Below are 25,662 nucleotides of genomic sequence, written 5' to 3'. Positions count from 1 at the left end.
GTGGGGGTAAGGATGAGGGTGGAGGTGGGCTAAGGATGAGGGTGGAGGTAAGGATGAGGATGAGGGTGGAGCTGGGGGTAAGGATGAGGGTGGAGGTGGGGGTAAGGATGAGGGTGGAGGTGGGGTAAGGATGAGGGTGGAGGTAAAGATGAGGATGAGGCTGGAGCTGGGGGTAAGGATTAGGGTGGAGGTGGGGTAAGGATGAGGGTGGAGGCGAGGGTAAGGATGATAACTATGACTGTACTGTGAATGACAAGGCCATAATTAGTTATGTGTGTTTGTACAGTGGCACAAATTTCCCTGAACACTATAGCCCAGATGTTCGTCTGTTGTACTCACAGTTCACATATAGTGCCATTTGTATCCTATTTTGTTTGTCAGTATCATAGACATTGTAGATGACCAGTTCTCCTGAAACAGATCACCCTGAAATGAGAAGCGTTGTCTGGAGTCTTCAAGGCTTGACATTCTGAAATTCAGCGGATTGGGCTTGTATTGGACTTTTTGTAACTTTTTTGAGTCTTTTGTTTTTAACTGAAGTGTTGTCTCATGTAAGGCAGTTGTTTTTGTTTTTAATAAATAATCAAGTGTGATGATGAAGTACAGTATGGTTATTTTGTACCATTTCTTAATTGAATTTACTATATTACTTTACCGTGATATATACAGTAACTGTGATATACAATTATTCATACAGTGATAGGAGGTTTTGGCCATATCGCCCACCCCTAGGCGACAATATGCAAAATAATGTGGCCTGTGTCACAATGAATACTCTATTCTCTATAGTGCCATTTTCCAACATAAATCAATTTACAGGAAATTCACTGAAAAACAGTAACGGATCAAATAAATATATTGACTGTTGTAGTACTTCAGCTCAGATCTTCTGCCAAATGTACTTATTTTACAGCTGCACATAATGATGTGTTGAGGAGGACACTGTCGACTTGAACATTCTTCAGTGACTGATCTCTGTGAAACATCTGGGCCAAGGGGTCAGACGAATGCTTTTCTTGTTGTCATGCTTATTTTAGTTGAAGTTTATTGAGTTCTTTTTCACTCCCCCACTCTGTTCTTGATTTTTTTTGTTGCTTTCCCACAGCAAAGGTAGCAAACATAGCTTGTACTCAATGTGTGTGTAAATCAGGAAATAAAAACTTCCCAAACATGGATCCTTTACCCTCAAAGAAAGCTTGGCTGTCTAGGATTCTCAACTCCATGTGTTCAGGTACTCAGTCAGGTCCTGTGACTGGAGGTAATGGTTATTGCAACAGGTTGTCATTGGACACTAATTCCCCTATCTGCTGTTCTTTTCATCCACCCTAAAGGAAATGTCCCCATGTATCTCATATGTAACACAAATCCCCTGCCGTCTCACTGTCAAGTTAGCTTTTGAAACTCTCCAAAATAAATAAAAACAAATATCCCAGCGACTCACAGAAATTTGAAAGCGGGAGATAATGTCAGCCAGACGCCTAAAAACAAAACAAACTTGATCTGTTGTCTGATTCCTTGAAGAACTACTCAGCCCACCCCACAACCACACCTCTCCTTACACCCACAACCACACCTCTCCTTACACCCACAACCACACCTCTCCTTACACCCACAACCACACCTCTCCTTACACCCACAACCACACCTCTCCTTACACCCACAACCACACCTCTCCTTACACCCACAACCACACCTCTCCTTACACCCACAACCACACCTCTCCTTACACCCACAACCATACCTCTCCTTACACCCACAACCACACCTCTCCTTACACCCACAACCACACCTCTCCTTACACCCACAACCACACCTCTCCTTAGACCCACAACCACACCTCTCCTTACACCCACAACCACACCTCTCCTTACACCCACAACCACACCTCTCCTTAGACCCACAACCACACCTCTCCTTACACCCACAACCATACCTCTCCTTACACCCACAACCACACCTCTCCTTACACCCACAACCACACCTCTCCTTACACCCACAACCACACCTCTCCTTACACCCACAACCACACCTCTCCTTACACCCACAACCACACCTCTCCTTACACCCACAACCACACCTCTCCTTCTGCTATACACAAAATGGCCACCGCCAACATCCTAAACAGCAAAGTTGCTGACACCTGATGCTATGCTTGATGTGGTGGTGAAGCATCTTGACATAAGCACACATTGTTTCATAACAATGTTCTGATCACGAACATCTTGAAGATCTAATCATAAACAGGCCCGGCGTGATTGTTCCCATGATCAAAAGAAATCAATGGAAATCAAGATTATTGAATACAGAGCCATGTGAATGAGATTTATACCTTTTCTGCATGAAACTTCCAAAGTCTGGAGCGAGATGTCAATGGCCTGGTATTTCTTTAAATTGAAGGTATTAAAAATGTATTGTGTTCTCATAAATTGATGCAAGTGTTATCTTCTCCAAATCTATTGTTATCCTTCGCTCAACGATGCTCTGTATGACCTCTTACCCTCTTAAGGGAGGTTTGCGTGTTATCCCCGGGAAAGTCTTGTTAAATTTCCGTGACTCATACAGTATGTATTTGTTTGGATCAAACCAGGTGAAGATGCATCTCTCCACTTTTGAGGTCACTTCATTAAGGCCACAGGAACCACATACGTGCCATCCTCAACAGGTGTTGTCAGTGACTCATACAAGTGTGTGTGTGTGTGTGTGTGGTGGGGGTGTTCACACAGATCAAACGCGAGTGTTCTAAAGCAGGCCTGATGTCGAGTACTCGGCTGAAGACCTCCTGGCAGCAACGTGTCGATGGTAGCCCGCCTAGACATCATGTACTTTATGGGAGTGTGGGGGTAGGGGTGAAGAGAGGAAGACAGAGAGAGAAAGGGAGAGAGAGAGTTCGAGTTTTATCAATGAAGTTTCACTGAAGAGAAATAGATCCTCTGTGCTATCATCACCTGCTCTGCCCTCAGATCTGCGGGCTCCACCCCCCTCAGGATGGAGGGAGGGGCTCATGTCTAAAGAAAGAGAGTGGTCCTCCTACAGGTGGTGTCTTAGTACGCCAGAAATTGAGTTTTTGTGCGCTGTCTGACATAGGACTGGGAGAGTAGGCGAGCGAAGACACATCCATAATGGTGAGTGGAATATAAAAAGAACACAACTGTAAAATCAGAAAGAATGTCAGATTTAATGAATATTTTTTGTTATGGCTAGGAGAATTTAGATTTATTTGTTCTCAATGGCTTTGTGGTATACACACACAGACACACAACCACACCGTTTCTTAATGGATTTTTGATTATCCACGCTGTAATTACGGGATTTACACTTAAGTGGGTGTATTTCCTCACAGCTTTCTATCATCATTAGACATAGATCGGGAATCCGTCAAGGAGGACCATGAACAAACACACACACATTCATGTGTGTAAACATCAATGTGGCCAAATAAACACACATGCACGCCTCACACAACGGACCACCAACAAAATGATTACACGCACGCACTTGTGTGAATGCACATGCACACAACCTCTCATCAGTGTCTCCCCCACAGACCTAGTAGGGAAAGCCATGTCAAAAGCCATGACCCACAATATCTCCCCTTCTCCCTTCCTGTCTTTCAACCTGGCCAGATCCAGGGGGGTGCAAAGTGGGCTACACCCCCCCCCCCCCCCCCACAGATTTCTGCCGCGTATACTCATACAGTGATAGGAGCTTTTGGCCATATCGCCCACCCCTAGGCGACAATATGCAAAATAATGTGGCCTGTGTCACAATGAATACTGTATTCTCTATAGTGCCATTTTCCAACATAAATCAATTTACAGTAAATATATTTACAGGAAATTCACTGAAAAACAGTAACGGATCAAATAAATATATTGACTGTTGTAGTACTTCAGCTCAGTTCTTCAATTAACCCCCCCAGCGCCTTCTGAGCTCCTTTTGGCTTCAGCCAAAAATGTTACATGTTGAAGGTATGAAAACGTCCGGGCTTTCAAAAATGTGAATTTTTTTTATGACTCCCCAGTGATTGGCTGGTTGATAATGGGCAACGTAGGTTAGAGCTCTGCCTCCACGTTTACCAAAAAAAGTGAAATCAACCTTGAAACTCTTGCCACTCACTTGTTCTCAAAGTTATTGTATATATATATTGTATATATTGTCTATGTCTTCTGTGGAGGGCTTTTGACGGATAGTAAAGTGTAGCATTTGTTTTCATACAAGATACATGGGCTAGTAAGACTACAGTAGTCTTTTAGCTTGGTTAGTGTGGAGGAAAGAAATCTATACTGCTAATTCAATGCTGCTATTTCATATGTTCTATGTCTGTTGAATAAAACACGTCAATACCTCAGATATACAAGATGTGTAATGACAATACCGAACATATATTCCAAATATAATCAATGCTTCAGATATAACAAGTAAGGATAAGGATGAACTTATATTCCAAATGTATGATTATGCACCAAGATGTGACTGTGTCTGTGAAAGTGAGAAGTGGGCCTTGCTCAGGAGAATAAGCCCTTTAGTGAGAAGAAGAATGCCATAAGTCAGCCTAACTGGCAGGGAGGAGTGCACGGGGTGATCTGATCTGATCTGCTGCAGTCAAGGCCGGTGAGAGGTACCGGATGGGGGAGGTAAGATGGCCACACTACGGGACAAGCAGAGGGTACAATGGGCCTCACAACTCTTGAGAGCGAGAGTCAACACCAGGAGATAAGAAGAAGATTCATTAGACCCTACTATCCTGGTGCACGTAACTCTGTCATTATCATGAAATTGATCGTTTTTGGTTGAAAGAAAAGAAGAAAAAGGAGTGTTAACAATTCAGAGAGTCATGTAATTGCACCAATTACTCTTTATTTTAATCAGGGACATTCCTATGAAATAATTTTACATGTAACATATCACAACATTAAAGGGGTCATTTACTGATTTTATAGGGTATTTCACACTGTTCCTTAAGGTCTCCGAATAGGGCATGTAGCATTGGTTGGGATGAAAATGCGCCCGGGCGAGCATGGTTTGAAATGACAGCACTCCAATGCAGCAGATTGTAAAACGTACCCCATGCGTATTTTCAGCCAAGGTCTTCGGGCATTCGACCCAACTTGGTATCGCTCTCAAACTTGGTTAAAGTACCCAACCAAGCTAGATGCATGTCTGCTTCTCCTGTCGCCAATTTGGAGCCAGAAATGAAAAGTACATCACCTTCACTTGAAAAGGTTTCACCAATTGGAAAACGGCAATGTTTATTTTATATAAGGCTCCAAAAGCTTTTTGGCACTCCAATGAATGCCAAAAAAGGTTTGGGCTAAGCCCCGAATGTTTACAACGCCTGGCTCCACGCCTGATTAACTCTCGGATCGTTAAGCAGTCTCAAAAATGGTATAAATATAAAAAATATACGATCCCTTTCCGTGATCATGATACCCCCCAGAAATGTTCACTGCACCCACAGTTAAAGCAGGCTGCATAATCCTGCTTTCAAGTCACTTTTGATGACAGTAATTTTGTGTATTGGTGAGACTTCCCTCCACCTCTGTCATCTAATGAGAATCAGCTATCATGGTAATACAGTCGAACCCTCTCTGCATCCTTCTCAGGCATTAGGCTGACGACCACTGATTCAAAATAATTTAACTATAGTTAATATTAATGGGAGAGAGAGCTGGGGATGTATATCAAATCTATGCTCTGTCTGTGGTTCTTCTGAGCATGCAACAAAGTCTTTTGTCTGGGAATAATTATCTTTCAGGGTGAGTGTCATCTTAACCGGAGTCCCATCTCTCCCTAGAAGCCAAATAAAAGCAAGCAACAGGAGGTGGACTTGGATTTCGTATCAAAGAAAAGCAGACTGTAAATCTGAGCCTACTGAAGGGGCTTGGAGCCTGTCAAAGTGTAAGTTTGATAAAGGGATGACTTACATATGTATCCTAGCCAAAAAAAAAGGTTTTGGGTGAACTTTAATGGCCTTTTAACTTTTTCAACTCAAGATTATTTTTGGTATTGTATGGGTGGGGGGTTATGTGTGTTTGTGTGTGTTTATGTGTCTATGTTCATATTTTGAGGTTTTACATGAGTTGTGTATGGGAGCTTACAGTATGTATGTAGATTGGTATTTGTGCATGTATGTGGGGAGTGGCAAGTAACAATGAATTAACTGTTCACTGAATCATCAGAGTGTTCATCATGCCTTAGACAGACTGTGGACCACATGGTAGCGTAGCCACCCTTCTGCAAACAAGCAAAGATGCCACATTTGTGGGGCCTCTCGAACACAACTCTCTTTGCCAAAGGTTATCGCAATAATTATAAAGCACACTAATTCAAATTACAGCCAGCCAAACCATTGGTCAAAATGTGAGTTGAGACATTACAGGAGAAATGATAATGGCTTCCAAGTAGCAAATGCAGCAGTTGATTAGCCGCCTTAGCTAGCAACAAATGTTCTCAGCATCCTCAGTTCAGAGAAAGGATTGTGGGTGTGTTTTATTGTTTGGACAGTAAGTCATAAACTCTGGGGCTTCCCCCCCCTCTTTTGGGAACCTCCTTGGTGTGGCAAATGGAACAGCATGGTGTGTGATTATATTGAAAGTGATTGTGTTTATTATTGTTTATTCTGTGTGTATGTTTCTCCACAGGCAACTTTATACGAGCGTGTGGTGTGTTTTGGATGTTGACCTGCAGTGGCAGAGGGAATTATTTTGTGGCTGAGGGCTGGAGGATGCAGAGGGAGGGGACTGAATGTCGTCTGCGACCCTCCAACAAGGCTTCTCTGACAGGCTTCACATTGAGGCTTGCATGCCGTGTTTGTGGGAGGACTTGTGGGTGCACTTGAAATACAACATGGTTGACCCCACCCGCCACTGCCACACTCAAACACATCTCCACCCTCCTAATCTCTGTTGCTCTCCATACCCCTGTATCTGTCCCTGATAACAAACACGTGTATTCTACACAGCTGAAGGGGATTTGTGGATGGATTATCTTTTTTCTTTCTTTACTGAGAAGGAATGTGTAATTTGTGGTTTTGGAATCCTTTACTGATGACAATTTAGTTAAACATTTCCTGTATTCATACTAATACCGTCTGATGTCTAGAATTTCTGGTTTCGGCTTATCTACAGTTTGTCATAAAACCCATGTAAGTAAAGGTAGCATGTGCCAAATAAAAAGTTGTGCATTTCTTACGGCCATTTTTATAAGCATGATTATGGCCTACTACAATTTTTTTTTTTCATGACAGCATTGACAGCTTGCATTATAAAGAGTATTACAATACTGTATGCTGTTTAAACACTTTTGTGGGGAAGTGCACTGCCAAGGGTAACAGAGCCTATTTAATAGTGAAGTGAGAGGAAAGTGCAGGTCACACTGCCTTGTACTCTCAGGTGATCCAGCAAGAAGCAGATCAACAGCCCTAAAAATGTACAATAAATATGTATTATATCCACTAAACTTCTGTCAGTGTGAAGGAATTAGCGCACACACTCAGTATACACACATTCGATCAGACACATACACAGAGTACATACACACCTGTCACAGACACACAATACACACACACACACACACACACATACTTTATACTTATATGCAAACTTACACGTCAGACACATGAACATCGTGCACAAATGTGCTGCAAGGGGAGGAGGTCAGGTACAACCTCCCATCCCAATCTAGAACCTTCCCATAGAAGATGGGTGGCGCAACGATCCTGGACTGCTGTAGTCCACGTTCTGAGGCACAAGCGAGGATATGTAAATACGACCTTTCGACCTCAGTCCATCCTTTCTTTTCAACATTATTTTCATTTTGGTGGGGAATGTTTTTGCATTCTCTGAATCCTGGTCCCTGGAGTGAAGAACACATTTTGTTATTGGCAAGATGGTGTGAACTCTGCAACCAAAAACCTGCAATTTTGCAATCAGAGACACACGCTCATTTTTCATTCTGTCATCATAATACAGATGCCTCAAGTTTATTGAGTCTGAATAAGGCTTTGTAAATAAAGGACAACTTCATGTTTAACAAGATGAGCATGGTTTTGTAAGAGAAGGCTAGATAAAGGGTAAAGCTAACTTGTAGTGAAGTTTGTTTGACGGTAAGTATTTGAAACATCATGCTAAAAACGGAAACTCTCAAAAGCTATTTCCATTCTGGGCATACACCACATCTCTGGACTTATTACTCAATCAGACATTTTCGGTCTGGATGGCTTGACACATAATAACTCGTGTCAGAATCCATATTCAGAGTAATCGCAGCACTGAAACATATTCTTCTCTGGCCTTAATAAAACATTAATACATTTAGTAACAGCTGAGTGACACTATTAAAAGGCTCCAATTGTCCCAACGTAAGCCCTTGTGTCCAGGTCAGTCAATGTAAGTGACACCACTTTGCAAAACATGTAAAACATGCATAAACATACTTAAAGGAGAGAGAGAGAGAGAGAGAGAGAGAGAGAGAGAGAGAGAGAGAGAGAGAGAGAGAGAGAGAGAATAATACATATATACGGAATAATACATGGACCAAAGCAGAGGATGAACGCAGGATTAGGGGAGATGATGGATGGATGACCAGGGAGCAGTGGGAACAGCCAGCAAAGACACAGCAACAAGCCACTGAGGTTGGAGGGTGAGATGGGTCACTCCATAGTGATCATACACAAAATACATGAATGATAGAAGGACAGAGTTAATGGCAAGAAAGAGGTAGAAGAAAAGAGTCAAAGCACAGCCAGTGGGATAAAAGTACTTAATGTGTCTGCATATCTGTGTATGAGGTGGGTTAACTCTGATCCGAAACCCACCCAGGGACAGGGCGTATCGTGTGCGTGGTGTCCAGACAGCAGTTAGTCATTTGACGTAAGGATGAAGCTGATAGGTAGATGAGTGAGCGAAGAGAGAAGAGAAGGGGGACGTATCCCACAAGCACACAGAACCTTTTAGCGTAGCTTTGCTTTGTTCATTGGCCAGGTACGTTTAAAGACATGCCATTGCTTCTGTGTTCTGTGTTACAAATCCTAGTGTTTTTGTTGTGTGTTCTGGTCAGGTGACAAAACAGATCAGTTGTGGCACATGACACATGTACAAAAAAGAAAGAAAGTCAAAACAGATGAGCAGGTTGCAGAAAAAACAATGGTTCACCTCGTTGTTGAGTGTTCAGGTCATTAGAAAGTTAATTAGTCAATTTTTTTTATCACAAAATAAATCAATAAGGGCAGGAACAGTTTCTGGCGTTGCATGAAATTGAAAATATGTGAGAGGAATGCTCGCAAACCTCTCCCACCTGATAACATTTTAACATCCTTGATTACAAAGTGTGTCTCTGGCCAGGGCAAAAAAAAAAAAAAAAGCCTCCTTCACATCACTTATTGCTGTGTTCTAGTGGAGAAAGTGCCCTCAGTTACCCCTAGAGGCAGCCAGAGGCAGGACAAACCAGACCAAGGAGAACAAGAGGTGTGACTGGGTTGAGACTGGGTTCACATGTCCGCCGAATGATCACATCAACTTCCAGAACACACTTGCAACAGATATTAAGAAACACAAAACTCCTATCAGATAGACGGTTGAATGGTATGTTCATAGGTGGCTTCTTACAATGAGAACTAAGCGGGAAAGGTTCTAGATTTTAGATTAAAGAATAATCATTGAATTGTAGATTCAATGGTTTCTGATTGAAACCATATTCCGTTTTTGGTGTGTAATGTGTCACTGCAGTATCATACTAAGTTGTGAAAGGATAATTGTGTGGGTGTGGACACCACAATATATCTGAAACAGTTCAGAAAGGGATAAGGGCAATAGTAGTCATCTGACCCCTGACCTTGTGGAGGTCAGCGGTGGTTGTGTGCTCACTTACATTCCTGCCTGGTGAACATGATCATGAGTATTGTTTTCTCTCCTTAACAAGGTTCACAGAAAGCAAAAAATAAGTAATAGTAGACCCAGTATATGTTTCAAGTTTGACTAAATTAATGCTTTGGACAATGTGCACAGGATGATGATTTGTTCATAGAAGTCAGAGACATAGTCACGTTCTAATTGATTTAAACACAGATAAGACTTCATGAGAGGAAGTGATTCTTAAAGAATGTTGAACACTAAAGGTTCTGAGTCTCAAAATGTGTTGTTGAAATTATGGTGGTGGTCCTGACGCCAGGCCAAAGGTTTTAGGGAATGGGTTACGAGAGGAGATAGGGGCAGCGGCTTTGCCTTCTATTTGAGAAAGGGACATGAACGCGAACCGACAATAGTGAACAGACTAGGCTTCTGCAGTGAAGTCTGAGTTCCGTAATTTTTAGTTATGACATCTTTGAATGGTGCATGGTAGCTACTGCATGGGTTCAAGAACATGAAGGAAGACCTACTGCACTCTTTAGCAATAGACTAATATGCTTTAGTAGTTTACAGCATTCACAAGATATAGACCTTTTCACTCTTCTGAACACGTCCAAATCAATGTGCTCTTCTATTGCTGATGTGACAGCAGGTATGTAATAGACGTGGCCACGCTCCGTCACAAGGTCTACGGCCGATGTTCGCCATTAGCTGGACTCGAGCACAACACCTCAGGCTTGCCAAGCGTGATCACTTCCAGCTACGCCAACGAAAAGCTATAGCTCTTCGTTGACTCGCGTGGCCTATATACTTGAGGAGTGAGTTTCACGGATTCACACCCGGTATACACTGACACCCACCTTCCCCATGACATTTAGGTGAAATAGCGTATCATGTCTAGTTTTCCAAATTATTTTTGATACTCTTTCTTGTATTAAAGCCACGCTGTGTTAAACACCGTGAGAATTCAAGGGTGGAAGCGCGCTGTGTTTAAGCTACAGGTGGGTTGTCCAAAGCGCCACGGGCTCATTACGCAAGCTGAAAAAGGTGTTCAATTCGTGTGTAGGTGTAGGTGTCTTAGCAACCCATGCAAGAGAACAAGATTTTCTTATCAACGCGAGTAATATAAACAAGGTATCAAACGTCGTGGAATTGAATACACTTTCCACAAACAGGCAACATGGGCAGTATTATCATGAAATACAAAATAGCCTGCTCTTTATTACTTTGTACTACTTTATGAGTGTGAAGGTGGAGGGAGGTAATTGAATCGCAGACAGTAGTCTACATAGGCTACTGGAGTTTAAAGGGGAACTACGAGAAAACATAACTAATTGACACCCAGGCAAAAGATAGTGTTATATGACCCATGTATTTCCGTTTTTGAAAACTGTGCAATAGTAGAATCCCTTATAACTACAGTTATTGATTTGAAATGCATTATAGTTGAGGCACAAAACGGAGGATATGAGAGCATTGCCGACGAGATGCCGGTATCTGTGAACGTCCATGTTGGTCAACTGGAATTTCAGCAGGAAAAAAGCTTCCTGTAAGCGCGCAGTGCGCAAGTGGAGTGACGGAAAGGGGGGAGAGCATATAACCTCACAAAGTGAAATGATCATGATCGGGAATAGCCTATAGAGATCTTTTTCTCTCATGAGTAGTGTTCATACCGCGTTTTCAATTAAAGACATGGCAGGTGATCCTCGAGGGACAAGTTCTTACGTCTGCGAGCGAGAATAAAAAGTGAGCGGCAGCCTGATATAAGAGACCTGACATTTCAAAGGCGCACAAGAGTTGCGGAGCGAGCCCAGCAATATTTTTTTCCACCAGCATTCATTGGGTGAAGGATAATAAGAAGATGACCAAACGTTCAGCCCACATACAACTATAACTAACAGATGTTACGCTCATTTATTTTTTCGGTCCAATATACCTTTTAAACCAAGGAATTACATGTGACATGACGGAGTGACTTTATCTGGCTCGGTTTCTTGGCCGTTTTAAAATCGTAGGACTTTTACTTGGACATCAAAGCTTCATACTATTTACGGCCAGTGGCAATACTAGTAGGCTTCCTAACCACTTTCGAACTATTTTCAGTGCCCTTCACTGCATAAACAACTGCTCCAAAAAGAAAAGTAAGTTCTCTCAACAACACATGGTTTTGTTTAAGAGTAAGCTATGCACCAGATTCTATTTAGGCGGCATTTGAGTTATTTAGTTCAATTAAAGAGAATGATACGATGTAGGCCTAGGCTATTAGTGTTATTATCTGATGGTTTATGATTTATGGTGGCGAAGGGCTCAAGATAAGCAAACAATTTAGTGATTAGGTGTGTAACATTTCCAGTGCATTTGAGTTTTTTGGGGTTGTAATTGTTGACCGTTCTTACAGGGGTCTAGTGAAAGTCACGGCAGCGAAAGAGAAGGAACTGCGGTATAGCAATGAGCGGACAGCCCAAGTTTGTAATTATGGGGCTCGTGCTGCTAATATGCACTACTCTGCACTGGGCAGAGAGCGCGCCCGCCGCAACAGCCCCCACGGAAGCAAGGGATGACAAGAGCCTGCTTAGGCAGATAGTGGACATCGTTAAGCACGTGGAGGATAGACGCGGCGAGAGAAGCGCGGAAACAGCATCACAGTCGACTTCGAGGAAAGAATCCCCAGGGGAGCCAAGGGAATCACGCAACCACAAATCAGATAGCGGGGATCAAATTATCGGTGAGCTTCGGGTTGACAGCTTGGTGTTCCCTAAGTGGAGCACACAAATAAATACCTTAACTTAACATAAAGATAAATGTGACCGTCATTGTAAAGTTATTCATAAGAATATTAAGCTTGTCTGCAAAAGTCACACTTTTACACTGATCCCTCTGTTTTCGATTTCTTTTCTCTGTCTTTTAGAAATCTTCCCCAGAGATCTCAGAAAGAAAGAGAAGTTTCTAAAACATTTAACAGGTTAGATGAACTTCTGTGTTTTATGTGTGTGTTTTTGTGTGTGAGCGACAGAGCGAGATTGTAATACACACTCCTTGTGTGTGTGTGTGTGTGTCTCTTTGAGAGAGACAGAATGACACACTGATCTCTTACAAAGTGGGAGAGATTGCGACATGTTAATGACATAAACGCCTCTGTATTAATTCAGGTTTCCTTTTTCCCAGGTCCTCTGTACTTCAGTCCTAAGTGCAGGAAGCACGTGTACAGGCTTTACCACAATACTAGAGACTGCACAATCCCAGCATGTAAGTTCTGCATTTCCCCAGACAGGAAACATGACATCAGGAGTTGTGTATACTTGGATTGGGTCGGGCGTTTACAGACGCCACACATGTGTTCTGGATAACACACCATGGTAATACACAGAGGTCTCTAACTGCCACACATCTCTCCACTTTTGTCTATTTTCCAGACTTCAAAAGATGTGCGAGGCTTCTCACACGATTAGCAGGCAGCCCGCGATGCACGGAAGGGTAGCACAAACAGAGGTAACAAGACAAGTTGATGCTTTTTCATGGCTGAGGGCTTATGTTACAAACATAGAAACGTCCTAAAATCTTATGCATGTCAAGGAGATGATACGAAAAAGGTTACATTCTACAGCTGCTGCTTGTCTGTCTCAGCGAGACAGGTCAGATATACCTGTGACGGGTAGAATACTGCACACCTGTACACACAAACCCAAATCTCCCCAGTCTAAGGAATATATAGACAAATGTTCTTATCCATGTCATGCATGCTCTGCCTACACAATAAATCTGTAACAAATTATGTTGCTCTATCCATTTCATGCTGCTTTCGGAGAGGAAAGAATTTTTTGGACGCTGCCAAGTACGAGAAAGCACTAAATTTCACTTCCTCTCCCTCGCAGGTTAAAGCCAAACCAGAGCTATGTGGAAGAGCCCTGAAAAAAAGTGCCTTGGACAGTAACAGGGAAACAGAACAAACTCCATCCAGTCACGCCATTCCGCACCGTGTCCTTCATCAGAGAGTTGTGTTTATCTAAAGGCATGGATTACCTCTCCTACGTCTGGGGCCCCGAGAGGCCTGCTGCTAGTGGCCCTTAGAAGGAGGCACCCAGAAGACAGTGACCAAGGTAATACAGGTGAAGAGAAAACAAATTAACAAGAAAACATGGTAACAGGGCCGTAGCCCCTGCTGGCTGCCAGAAAAATATGACTTCTCCCCTCTTGTTTTTCACCAAAAGAAAAGGGATAGCTTTTTTTTTTGCCTTGTTTGTTTCTCAATGCAAAGTTGATTGAGGATATTTTTGTTGTTGTTGTTGTGGGGTTGTGTATGACTTGTATTTATGTACTTTTGCCATCATCTCTTGTAAGCCGCACAGCCTATTACTGGACAAGCAGTTCTTTATCAGACTCTGCAGTCACCGCATTCTTACACCTACCTGAGCACACACTGAAAGTATGATTAACTTATTAACTGCATGAGCATTCCCTTGCCCCTTCTCTTTGCAGGACATGCATACAAAAACAATAGAAAGACAATTACATAGTGCTGGTTGCAGTCAAATGTGTGCTATACTGACGTCATCCTGTGAATCTAAGTTGTGTGATACATAGTATATTTATATACTCCTTGTTGTCACATGTTCATCTGTACATTGTGTACAAACATTCTAACCAGTGTGCAATATGTACATATTGTCAAGACGAAAATGCATAAAAGGAATTCATATGACGACCATAAATTAAAGTGTCTGACATATATCAACTGGGTGTTGAAAAACATATATTTAAAATGAAATATATTTAAATAAATTATAAGATTGGTACAAAACTGAGTGTTGTCTTTCTTGTGTCCAAAGTGTCATGGTCTCAACCTCGTTCTGAAAGGCAATTCTGTATGTTTGAATAAGTTTGAACTTCTTTGCCATTTCTGTACCACAGAGAGAAAAGACAACCCTGAATATGTAGACACTCGTCTGCTTTGGAAACTCAACTTTAATTTGTGCTTAAAAGACAACTGAATGAAAGAGTTTATCTTTTCAGATCCACATAGTCAATAGGCTTTCTAAACCGCTAAGTCAATATTTGTGAGAAAAGTTGGATTTGATTAAGCTAAAAAACTAACCAAAAACTTTGTTTGTTGACCTGCAACATCAGTGTGGTATAGACCATATTCCCTTGTGGTAACATGTGTTTGTTTAAGTTTGTTAACACAGCACACAACTCTAACCAATAGTTTTTAAGTTAGATACGTAAAGCCCACTTAATTTTACTTTCCTCCAAATTCAAAACGATGTGCTACCATGGAGTAGCACTGAATTATTAATTGAGAAAAACTAAAAGACTAGGCCATACATACTGTATGTTTACTGATATCTACGATCATTCCACTTAAACACAGTTTAACAAATCTTTTCTTCTCACCTGTGATAACTTGTTAGTTTGTTATCTGGTTCTATTCTCCCTCAGGTTTGGGACATTTGGAATACAATTCATGTTTAGAGATATACTATCGGGTCCTAAGTAATTGAAACTCCTTAACATTGGTGTGGAATTGCCAGTACCATATTGCAGGGTTAAGATACATACATTTTTGGTTATTAGGTTAGATGACAGAATCATTGTATGCAGTCATTAATCTTTATTCTGAATGACAAAGGTAAAGCTCATAACAGTAATTTACATCAGTTACTTGGTCTTACACTGTTACAGGAGAATATATGTGAATTCAGGGAGACCAAATCCTAGTCTATTAATAGACTAAGAGATTTACTACTCCCACCAAGATTAGCATTTGGACTAGTCTTAACTTTTGTTACCTATTAACTTCAAAAGATCACCAGTCAAGCAACCATACTGAAGTGTTTTGTCAAACGGTGAACATTGAGTTTAGACTTCAACTACTTTAATAACGTGCAAAACAATATCTCTGTTTCATATTTTATTATTTTCTCCTTCAAGTGGACTTATAGTTAGGCAACAAAAAAGGACACAGGCAAGTGTAATACATAGCATCCTGCCTGCTTATAAATCTAGCCATTTTGCAGACGTATTCACCTGATGATATTCAAAGGGGAAAACCTTAGTTTCCATCAATTGAAAAACGTTTTTATTAATGCACTTACTGCATAATTCTAAATGAATTCATGTTTTTCCATTTGTGTTATGGTATATATTGGGCTTCAGCAGGTATGGAGAAAAAACTAAAGGCGTGTCCAAGAGTATTTAGGTTGATCCTTGTCAGAGCTTGAATGTTGTTATGAGTTGGCTTCCAAAAAGGCTTTACAGCATCTCACGCATTGTTCATACACCTTTTCAAAGTCTTCATCACCCCCCTTGGTAACAGAAAAGAAAATGAAACTGATTACAGTATGTGCATTAATACAGTGAAAAATGCAAAACATTATTTGCATCTCCAGGTGAACATTCATTTGTATCTAAGAGGTAGAATATACATTAGCCTTCAAAAGTTCCCCACATTTGATTATGTTTTGGAAGGTATTTAAAATACCTACTCTATAATGAGGAATTTAAAACATTCCCATTCAACATTCTTTATCTGGTATTGCAGTGGCTACAGCTTAGAGACTACTTGGGTAGGCCTCTGCCAGCTTTGTACACAGATTTGAGCTGGTTCACCCATGCTTTGGATGAAAGCATCTTGTAAATGAATAAAACGCAAAGTGTACTACGGAAATAGTATTCCTTAGAATCTATGTTCACCCTGTTAGGTCCTACCTGGAACCAAATAATTGTTTTCTTATAGTTTCCCTTATAACAGGGAAAAGAAAAACCACAAATGGGTGTAAGGACAAGGTGTTTCTGGAAGGGAAAGGCTCCAGGTTCCACTGAGCTGCACCCCCCAGTGAGACTTTCACCGTCTTCATGGACGAACAGAGAAACTCTCGCCTCCATTCAGCGAGACTCACACAGAGCTGTCAGGCACTGGGGCCTGGGCTCCTTTAGACTGTCACGCCTTGTGGCTACTGGGGATGGTCTACAGTACAATGTTGTTGACGCTACAAAGTACAAGATTATATACCATGTTAAATCCTGTAGGGCTACATTTCCAATGGCTGGTTGATACAGGCACACATCCACATGCACAGCAGCCTGTAAGGGGTAATGGGAATATACAGCCAATTGGATGAACACCCAAATAGGATGCATATACATTTGTGGTCGATCTCAATCTGTTTTCTCATCCATTACCATACATACTGTACTCTTCTGTCATAATCCTCGTTCCAAAAGACTCCAGTAAAGCGGCAGTTTCACCCATATATCATCAGGTGATCCGCAACCGCTACATACAATTCTTTGTGTGTTACAAAAAATGATTCATTTCCATGCTACATTTTTTTATGTTACAATAACATTGGACAGGCGATATGATTTAGAAAGGTTTTTATCAAGAGCTCCAGGATCCAAACATGCACACTGCCCGTCCTGAAACATTCCTGAAAAGCTTTTCTTTGTTTTCTCCTCTCCCCCACTTTAGAAACAAACCGACTGTAGATCAACAACGGAACTTCAAATCATCAACCCCCTCCACACCCCAACCCTGCTAACTTTCCCTCAGTATAACTACCCCCCCCCCCCCCAATACTTCCCACACACCCCCTCAATCATCGCATCCATGTAGAAATCCAATTGATTCTTAAGCAGCCCCACCAGACTCCACTTCCACAGCCTTTTGGCATGACTTCCGAGAGTAGAGGAAGCACTTAAGGTCGAGAGGAGTTAACTAAGCCATTACACGTTATGAGCTGGTAAATGGAGAGGATTGAAAGCGCGTGAATCTTTCATAGAAAGTGTCAAAGCCCCTTCCTGCAGGAGCTTTGGGCCTCCCCACAGAGAACAACACTACGGAAATGGAAAACATATTTTGGCTTGGAAAGTCACTATTGAATGATAAAGTACGACATTGTACTGCTGGGAAAAGGCCTTTTAGGACAAATTAATTATTTTAACGTTTACTAAGGCTTAATTTATGAACGTTTCCTTTTTGCATTAAGTTCAGAACAACTACTTTTTTGAAATTGCTTTGGGGGGGCATTGCTTATTTAAGTACAGTCAGCTTCCCATTAGGCATGTGTGAAGGTAAGTTGGAACTGGAGACTTACATAGTAAGGGTCTTTGATTATCAGCTGTTTCTCAGGGTCGTACGAGCCCAGCAGCTCAATCTTAGCGGTGCTGTTTTTCACCGACTTTGCCTTCTTATTCAGGTCACTGTTCAGGGAAAAATAGAAAACACATTACACTTATAGACAGCGATGGAATACAATAACCTTGAAAAGGCATAAAGACTATACCTGGTTCTGAGGGACATACACATTAGAAAGAACCAGACACAAAACCGACTTGGGCATTTAGCCCTCAAATAGCGGCCATGAAACCAAATCTATCTGGTGCATATGCAGGATGTTTGGGGAACCATTGACATGATAAGGAGAGGCTCCACATCATCCATACACAAAGCTACTGGCGCTTTCTTCTCTTTGTTAGCTAAGCCACATAGTTGGGCTATGTTGCTTAGAAACACAATAATAAACTGGAAGGGAGCTGTGTCCCTTTATAAATATGACCGCCTTGGGACGTGAAGGTCAGATCCAGTGTGTGGGACGTCCCATGTACCAGGGTCTAGTGGGACATCCCATGTACCAGGGTCTAGTGGGACATCCCATGTACCAGGGTCTAGTGGGACATCCCATGTACCAGGGTCTAGTGGGACATCCCATGTACCAGGTTCTAGTGGGACATCCCATGTACCAGGGTCTAGTGGGACATCCCATGTACCAGGGTCTAGTGGGACATCCCATGTACCAGGGTCTAGTGGGACATCCCATGTACCAGGGTCTAGTGGGACATCCCATGTACCAGGGTCTAGTGGGACATCCCATGTACCAGGGTCTAGTGGGACATCCCATGTACCAGGGTCTAGTGTGCAGATGCAATGCAGGGAGTCTAGGCTTCAACTAGGCCGGTTTAAGACTTTGACCGTAAACTTGATTTCAAAACGCAGAGCCACTTCCCTAGTCTGACGCCATCACGGACAACTGGCCCCTGTGTGACTGTTTAAGCTTTTACACGGACTGGGAGGTGGGGGTCAGAGCGGAGAAGGAAAGAGGCAAACAAAAAGTGACCCACTCTGCTCTGTAAATAAACTCGGCAAAGCAGAAAAGATTAAACGGTCAGAGAAGAAAAGGAAAAACAAACTCCCAGCAATCAAATCCCGCCGACTCGTTATGGTGAAGCTCTAATGGTGGTTGAAGGACACACTTCAAACGTTCTGCTTTGCAATTATAAAACTTGTGAAGGGGGGGAGAGAGATACAGTAGGGAGAGAGGTAGAGACATATGGTAGAGAAAGGTATGAGGGAAAGAAAGAGAGAAAGAGGTACAGTAGAGGGAGAGAGGTAGAGAGAGGGGTCCAGTACAGTGTGAGAGAGAGAGGTACAGTATAGTGAGTTGATATGTGTGTGTGTGTGTGTGTGTGTGAGAGAGGTAGAGAGAGAGGTAGAGAGAGACAGAGAGAGAGGGGTACAGTAGTGAGAAGTAGAAAGAGAGAAAGGTAGAGAGAGAGAGAGAGAGAGAGAGAGAGAGAGAGAGAGAGAGAGAGAGAGAGAGAGAAGTGTAGAGAGAGGTAGAGACAGAGACAGGGGTACAGTAGTGAGAGAAGTGGAGAGAAAGAGAGAGGTAGTAAGAGAGAGAGGTAGAGAGAGGGGTACAGTAGTGAGAAAGGTAACGAGAAAGTTGCCTCCGGAGAGTAAAGACGAGGCATCCCAAGAACTCAGTAAGCTGCTTACTGACCGATCCGCCGTGGGCATGTGATCTCAAAATGATCCCAAACGTTCAAAGTAGCAACAACATCCCTCCCCCTCCCTCTGAAAGAGCTTAAGGTCAGCGCTTGTTAAAGACTGACTTCACCCTCCACATTAGGTCAAGCTTGAGGTATTGAATGTATTTTTATATTTTTATTTCTTTTCAATCGTGTTGTCAAATCCTATAACTGGTATAAAAGTCTTCCAGCAATAGGCCTGAATACATGCAGTTGTTAGAATGTTTGGTGAGAATGGCAGGAGAGCATACGGTTCTCACAGTAAAAACTAGACTTAGGTCTTAGGATTTTGACCAGTTCTTAGTGATAATGCTAATACTGCACATCGAAGCGTACCTCATATTACTTTCATCCATGCAGAGAATGTACTTGAAGTTTGTAAAATCTTCCTTAGTCACCTATGGAGGGAAAAAGCAGAACAAACATTAACTTTGGCACTGGTACAGGGAGAACACAGGCAGCATGCAGCCTCTCTGGACTGTCAGAAACTTGGCCACAGATAGGTAGGTATCTAGCACGTTCTATTAGCACGGTAAAGACTTCACTCTGCTCCAGACGGAGTCATGAAGACACTCACAAAGAGAACACCCTTTCTGAACTCAGAGAACTTGGACAACATCCAAAGTGAAGATTCAAGAGAAATAGGGAGTCAACTCTGTGCGCGTGTTTGTGAGGAGTGTAAAAGAAGAGAGGGAAGGGGAAAGGTAGAGAAGGAAGAGGTGGTGTGTGGATTGTGCGAGTGGTCCCACCAGTGCTTCCCCTCTTCCCCCAATCCCTTCATCCGCTTGGTGAAGAAAGGGATCAAAGCGTCACATCTGTAAGTATGTGGAGGGTGTTGTGCAACATGCTGCTCTTACTCAGCTGCCATGTCTCCAAAGACAGACACCCCCTAACTCCATGTTCCCTCTGGGATAAGGGATTTGGAGGTCTTGAACAGGATGTACATGTATTCAGAGAGAAAGAGCCTACCTCAAGAAGTGTGAGGTCAGTGACTGAAGTGTGAATCAGTGGTTTGAAAGGATAGATCTGAAACAACGCATTTTTGAAAAGGTAGCTAAATGATGCATTGGCACAAATAAACATAATATACTGTATGAACTCAAGGTATTTTTCAACATGTTCATATTAAAAACATCTGTTTTTAAACTGACCATGACACACCAAGGTAAAACCAGGTTACTGTACATTTCTGGAATAGCTTCCTGACAGTTAGGAGGCTGATCTGAGAGTAATTGGCTGAGCGACCGGGAGGAAGAAGAGACTTTGTTTATAGGCAGATAACAACCCTGCAGAGTTGCTGAATTATCCAATAACGGGCTGGTACAATCCATGAAGGGTGTGGACAGATCACTTCTTTAGATGGGATGGTCTGAGAACATCTATGCTTCTTTCAAAGCGTCATGATAAGCAGAGTAAATTCTCGAGATAGATAGATGACAGCTACCTGTTTGACTAGGAATTATTGTTATTATGATGATGGTTTGGCAGGGTGTAGGCTTAAAACAATGCAAAAGTAACATTTCCCAAATGTCAAATCCAGGTTACTGTGCTACCCCATTTAATTTTCCATCCAAAGCAAAGCATCCCAATGTCTGATGTAATTATTGTGTTTGGATGGATGGAACTGACTAAAACAAACAAAAATAAACACCATTTTATTAAACAGCGTAGCCCTGTCTCCAACCAGTCTTTCCAGAGTCTGTTCTGTTTAGGCACTGGCGACAGACTTAGAAGGAAAGCTAAAGTTCAAGTTGTGTGTGTGTGTGTGTGTGTGTGTGAGTGTGTGTTGTGTGTATTTGCGTCAGTGAGGTGGTGGTGGGGTGAAAGCAGGAAAAACCCTGAGCTTGTCAAAGTTCAATGTGTGGATTTGGGTGGCTTGGGGGCCCAGGGTCTGAGCTCCCCATCCCTGCTTTGCGGGGCTTAGCCCAGGCTAGGGTCGGCGTGGAGGAAGGACAAGCAAAAATGAGTGTATCCCCAGCCGTGGGTCAGGCAAGTCCCTGAGAGCTGGCGGAGAGCGAGGGGGAAAGGAGGAAAACTGGAGACAACTGAGGGAGAGGGGCAGGGGGGACACGGGCTTCTGACAGACCTATGGAAGCTATCGAGTATCCAGCGTGGGACCATGCTTGGCCTTAGGACTTTGTGGTGTGATTTTAACCGACACTTTCGTCCGTGTAAAAAAAACATGAAGCACCAGGTCATAAACAATTCAGTGATGTTGACTTCAGTGTTGTGTTATCCTTCTCGATTGTTACATAAATAGGATTTATAGTGCGAATAAATGTACATGGCTGTACAAGTCCCACCACAAACAAACCCACACACAAACATTTACAAACCCACCAGATCCCAGTGACCCAGCAAGGACCAAGGGGAGGTTCTATTATACCTGTCGGGCCCTGTGATTGGTCTCAATGCCATGCTTGCTTAAGCAGGCCAGACCTCGGGCGTCCGGAAGGCTGCCTGTGTTCCAGTCAGACGTGGCACCACCGTCTATGACCCACTGCAACAACAGAGAACACAAGGGCTAGCCACTAATGCTACGAGGGAGGGTAGGAGGTCCATACCTGTCGGGCAATGTGCCTCATGGGCACACCATGCTTCTTCATGCAGGCTTGGCCGCGGTGGTCAGGGGAGCTGCCTATCTCGTAGGTGGAGGTTGCAGCACTGTCTATCCTCCACTACCCGACGGAGGAGGAACAACAACGGCAACACAGCAAAATCATGTCTTCACCAATTGGGTATAAAACCTCACATGCAAGATATGTTCTTTCCTCAAATATCGAACTCCAATTTAAGTTTATGGCGGCATTTGTGGTTAAGAAACAAATCCTGATACATGCAATTATAAATCATAATATTTGGTGAACTACAGCATCCCTTTAAAACATGCTGACGCTTGGTATAACTTGCTTTTCTTTGTCAAGGGGTTAGCGTTTGTCCTTGTGAATTACCTTGATTCAGCTTAACTGTTAAAGAGGACATAGAAAGCAAATGAACACACTTGCAAAATCTCTGGGAGCAGACAACTGCAGAGTGAGAGATGTGCTGTACGGACTGAGCCTACATTTTCATATTCATTCATTATAGTTCTGCAAATCAATCCATATTTTATGCCTTTTCTTGCTCATAAAAAAAGTGAAGTCTAGCAAATCTGAAAGACTTCTTCCTTCAACACTGTTCTGTATGTCAAATGTGATGCTAAACTAATACTCTGTCAATGCAGATAGAGATCTCACCTCGTCCACAACATCCTTGTCTGTAGCCATCTTCCTGAAGACAGCTTCAGCAATGGGAGACCTACAGATGTTCCCTGGAAATACAAACAAGGAATATATATTCAAATTCAATCTATAGCATTATAATAATTCACATCATGATCTTATAATGGATATCCATTCTTCCTAATGTTGAAATGCTACAGTGTTTCTGTCAGCTTTGTGATATTAAAAATGTCAACTAACTAGCATAATTCGAAATATGTAACAGTATGTGTCCACATATCAATGGATGTGGTGCATTATGCAATGTTTTATTTGGCTCTACAAGGACCATAGCTAGAATTGCACATCGGCAGCCTTTATCTGGCAGAATATGCTGCCTGACCTTGTGGTTCCTAATACATACGTATAGCTAGATAGCTACATTGGGGTTATATATTTGAGTAAAGGTTTCACAACTGCTGATTTGCTTTGAACTTCAAAGCAATTTGAAGAACCAGACTACAATTATTGAGCTAACATCAAATGTGACACTATGTTCTCACACGACAAAGTACTTTGAGCAGTAAATTGAGAATCTGTTACAAGCTGAAGAACACCTTATCGGTGTTTGTGCAGTAAGCGGTAGCTAGCTATAGTTCCAGTGCGAGCTAATGCTGGCTAATCATGTATTGATGGAAGCCAGTTTAACTTTTGTAGATATCATAGCTAAACGCCTAGAAAGTATTTCTGGCTTAATTGTTTTAAAATAAAAACCTACTTTGAGACTGCATACTCAAACTGATTTGTTGTTTGGTTTGAATCATTATTTCTTACCCAGGCACACAAACAGGACAGACTTTCCACTGTTGGCTGCCATGTTGGTATGATGGGTCCTGTGTCACAAAATCTAAGGTGTCCAATTCTTCTGCCTGGTTAAAATATATGTTTATTCTTCTTCAGCATTCCAGCGTGTAGTAGTACTATAATTTTATCTCGTGTTAGGTGGTGGTGATTATTTTAAACGTGATTAAAAGTGAGTTACAAACTATGTCCAGTTTTAGGGGTCGTAATATGACCAATATTTCGTGCTTGATTTTCATGAAAGGAAGGAAATCTTTCAGGGTTTATATAATAACAAATAATCTGTTACCGCGTAAATACATTTGAGGCTGTTTAAACTTTATAAGTCCCACTGCCCCCTTCAAAAACCTATGGTGTATATGCAATGTAAAATCATGAAGTTTACTCCAGATCCTAATGTTGACCTGTGTCTTCGGAAATTAGACGCTTAACAATCAAGAACCTGTGTAGGTTCACCCTAGATTTCAGCTGCCCTTCAGGTTGCCTTATTCTCATCAATTTTTAGCAGCAGTTTGCATTCTAAGACATTATGCTTGCTTGGGTGCCTGTACGGAATACACAAGTCATGGGAAAGAAGAACAGAGACCCAGACTGCATAAGGAGTTTATATACCTAACCGATTACACTCTGCCTGTTGTATAACTTACTTACTTACACAAGTGTTTGTCCAGCATATACAAATTTGCCCCTCAGTTTTCTATTCTCTCACTTGCAGTTGTCAGATAAAATGCGTGAGTGAATTAGTTCAAAAATACATCTCTTTGATATTCTAAGCCAAAGATCAGGTTTTCAGATGTTCCAATTCTCCAGAGAATGATTGTCCCTCTCGAGAGGAACAGTGAAGAGAAGAGATCTACTCTTCACTGTAACAGGACTAACTAAACACATTCAGTAGAACCCAGACCTAGTCCTTGGACAGAAGTTCATCCTTAAGATTGGTTGGAGGTCTCTGGATGTCGTATGAACATTTCCTTTCTGAAATGAAGCAGGTGAGGAAAACATCTATGCTTTTACAAAGTGCATACAAATCGAAAGTTTATAACGACGACACCACAAATGTGAAAAAAGTGTCTGTAGCATATTGCACATGCTCCTGAATTACCATTATTAGGCCCACAATTTGTGATAAATAAACAGCCTCTCTTGTAGCTGACTGAGTAGGTGGTGACCTTATTACTGCAAATTGGTGCTGTATGCATAATCACTTATTACTGGTGGGTTAGATAACAAGAGACAGTAAACTATAGCTAAGATGCAAGTTGCAATTTGATTTTACAATTTGTGAGATCATTAAATTGAATGACTCAGACAAACTCATTCATGCCATAAGCACTGCTGATTAATGATTGTTAAGGAGTCACTAAAAACATAATTAAGGAATGATGCAAACAGCAGCACATTAATGCATAGATGTTGCTTCTAATAAGCAAGTCAAGAAATGAACCGGAAAGTTGAAAGCAAGACAGAGCAAGGAAGAACTGGTTCTGTCAATGAAACGGTACACAGTAGCAGAGTGGACATTGAGAAAGTGACGACACTACTGTGGGAGAATAAGCGTGTAAACTTTTATGTGTCCCCTGGTAAATGACTAATGTTACAACTGTGTAACAAGTTCCAGTTTCAGTTGAACTAAGTGGATCCTCAAGGGATACTCACACTTTGCTTATTATTTTCTCAATGTTTTCAGATTCTTCTTCTGTCCCTCACATTTTCTGATGATCACAAACAGATCTCACTAAAACTACTTCATGAATCAGGTATTGGACCGAGAGCCAGAACATCTATTATGGTGGGCTGCCAGTAAGTTGAGTGTTGAGCAGGAGACGTTTTTCTGTATTATATACTCTAATGAGGCTGTCCATGTGATTATGCTAGACATGGCCCTGTATCTTTGAATGCAAGCAAAGGAAAAAACAAAGAGATAGAGCCAATGGTGGATGTAAAAGTCA

General features: G+C 42.0%; 2 protein-coding genes across 4 annotated transcripts; one reads left to right on the top strand and one right to left on the bottom strand.

The window, feature by feature from the left end:
• Positions 1 to 11,474: 11,474 nt before the first annotated feature.
• Positions 11,475 to 14,591, top strand: alkal2a (ALK and LTK ligand 2a). Its single transcript, XM_084700459.1, has 6 exons — positions 11,475 to 11,986; positions 12,244 to 12,570; positions 12,754 to 12,807; positions 13,011 to 13,091; positions 13,259 to 13,334; positions 13,718 to 14,591. The coding sequence occupies exons 2-5, from the start codon at positions 12,294 to 12,296 to the stop codon at positions 13,321 to 13,323; spliced, it is 477 nt and encodes a 158-aa protein (XP_084556585.1). The 5' UTR covers positions 11,475 to 11,986; positions 12,244 to 12,293; the 3' UTR covers positions 13,324 to 13,334; positions 13,718 to 14,591.
• A 1,149-nt stretch (positions 14,592 to 15,740) lies between these two features.
• Positions 15,741 to 23,801, bottom strand: acp1 (acid phosphatase 1). 3 transcript variants are annotated; one of them, XM_084700542.1, is made up of 7 exons: positions 23,687 to 23,801; positions 22,889 to 22,962; positions 22,217 to 22,330; positions 22,039 to 22,152; positions 19,989 to 20,050; positions 17,939 to 18,044; positions 15,741 to 16,147 (listed from the first exon to the last, which is right to left on the bottom strand). In XM_084700542.1, the coding sequence occupies exons 1-7, from the start codon at positions 23,727 to 23,729 to the stop codon at positions 16,070 to 16,072; spliced, it is 591 nt and encodes a 196-aa protein (XP_084556668.1). In that variant the 5' UTR covers positions 23,730 to 23,801; the 3' UTR covers positions 15,741 to 16,069. The 3 variants fall into 3 exon arrangements, with proteins under 3 accessions (XP_084556668.1, XP_084556667.1, XP_084556666.1); XM_084700541.1 differs by lacking the exon at positions 22,039 to 22,152; XM_084700540.1 differs by lacking the exon at positions 22,217 to 22,330 and having other exon boundaries at positions 23,687 to 23,800.
• Between the last annotated feature and the right edge of the window lie 1,861 nt (positions 23,802 to 25,662).

Source organism: Hypomesus nipponensis, chromosome 6, assembly GCF_054491055.1.
Source record: "Hypomesus nipponensis isolate SF chromosome 6, ASM5449105v1, whole genome shotgun sequence".
NCBI lineage: Eukaryota > Metazoa > Chordata > Actinopteri > Osmeriformes > Osmeridae > Hypomesus > Hypomesus nipponensis.
This window is presented reverse-complemented; position numbering and strand designations above follow the sequence as displayed.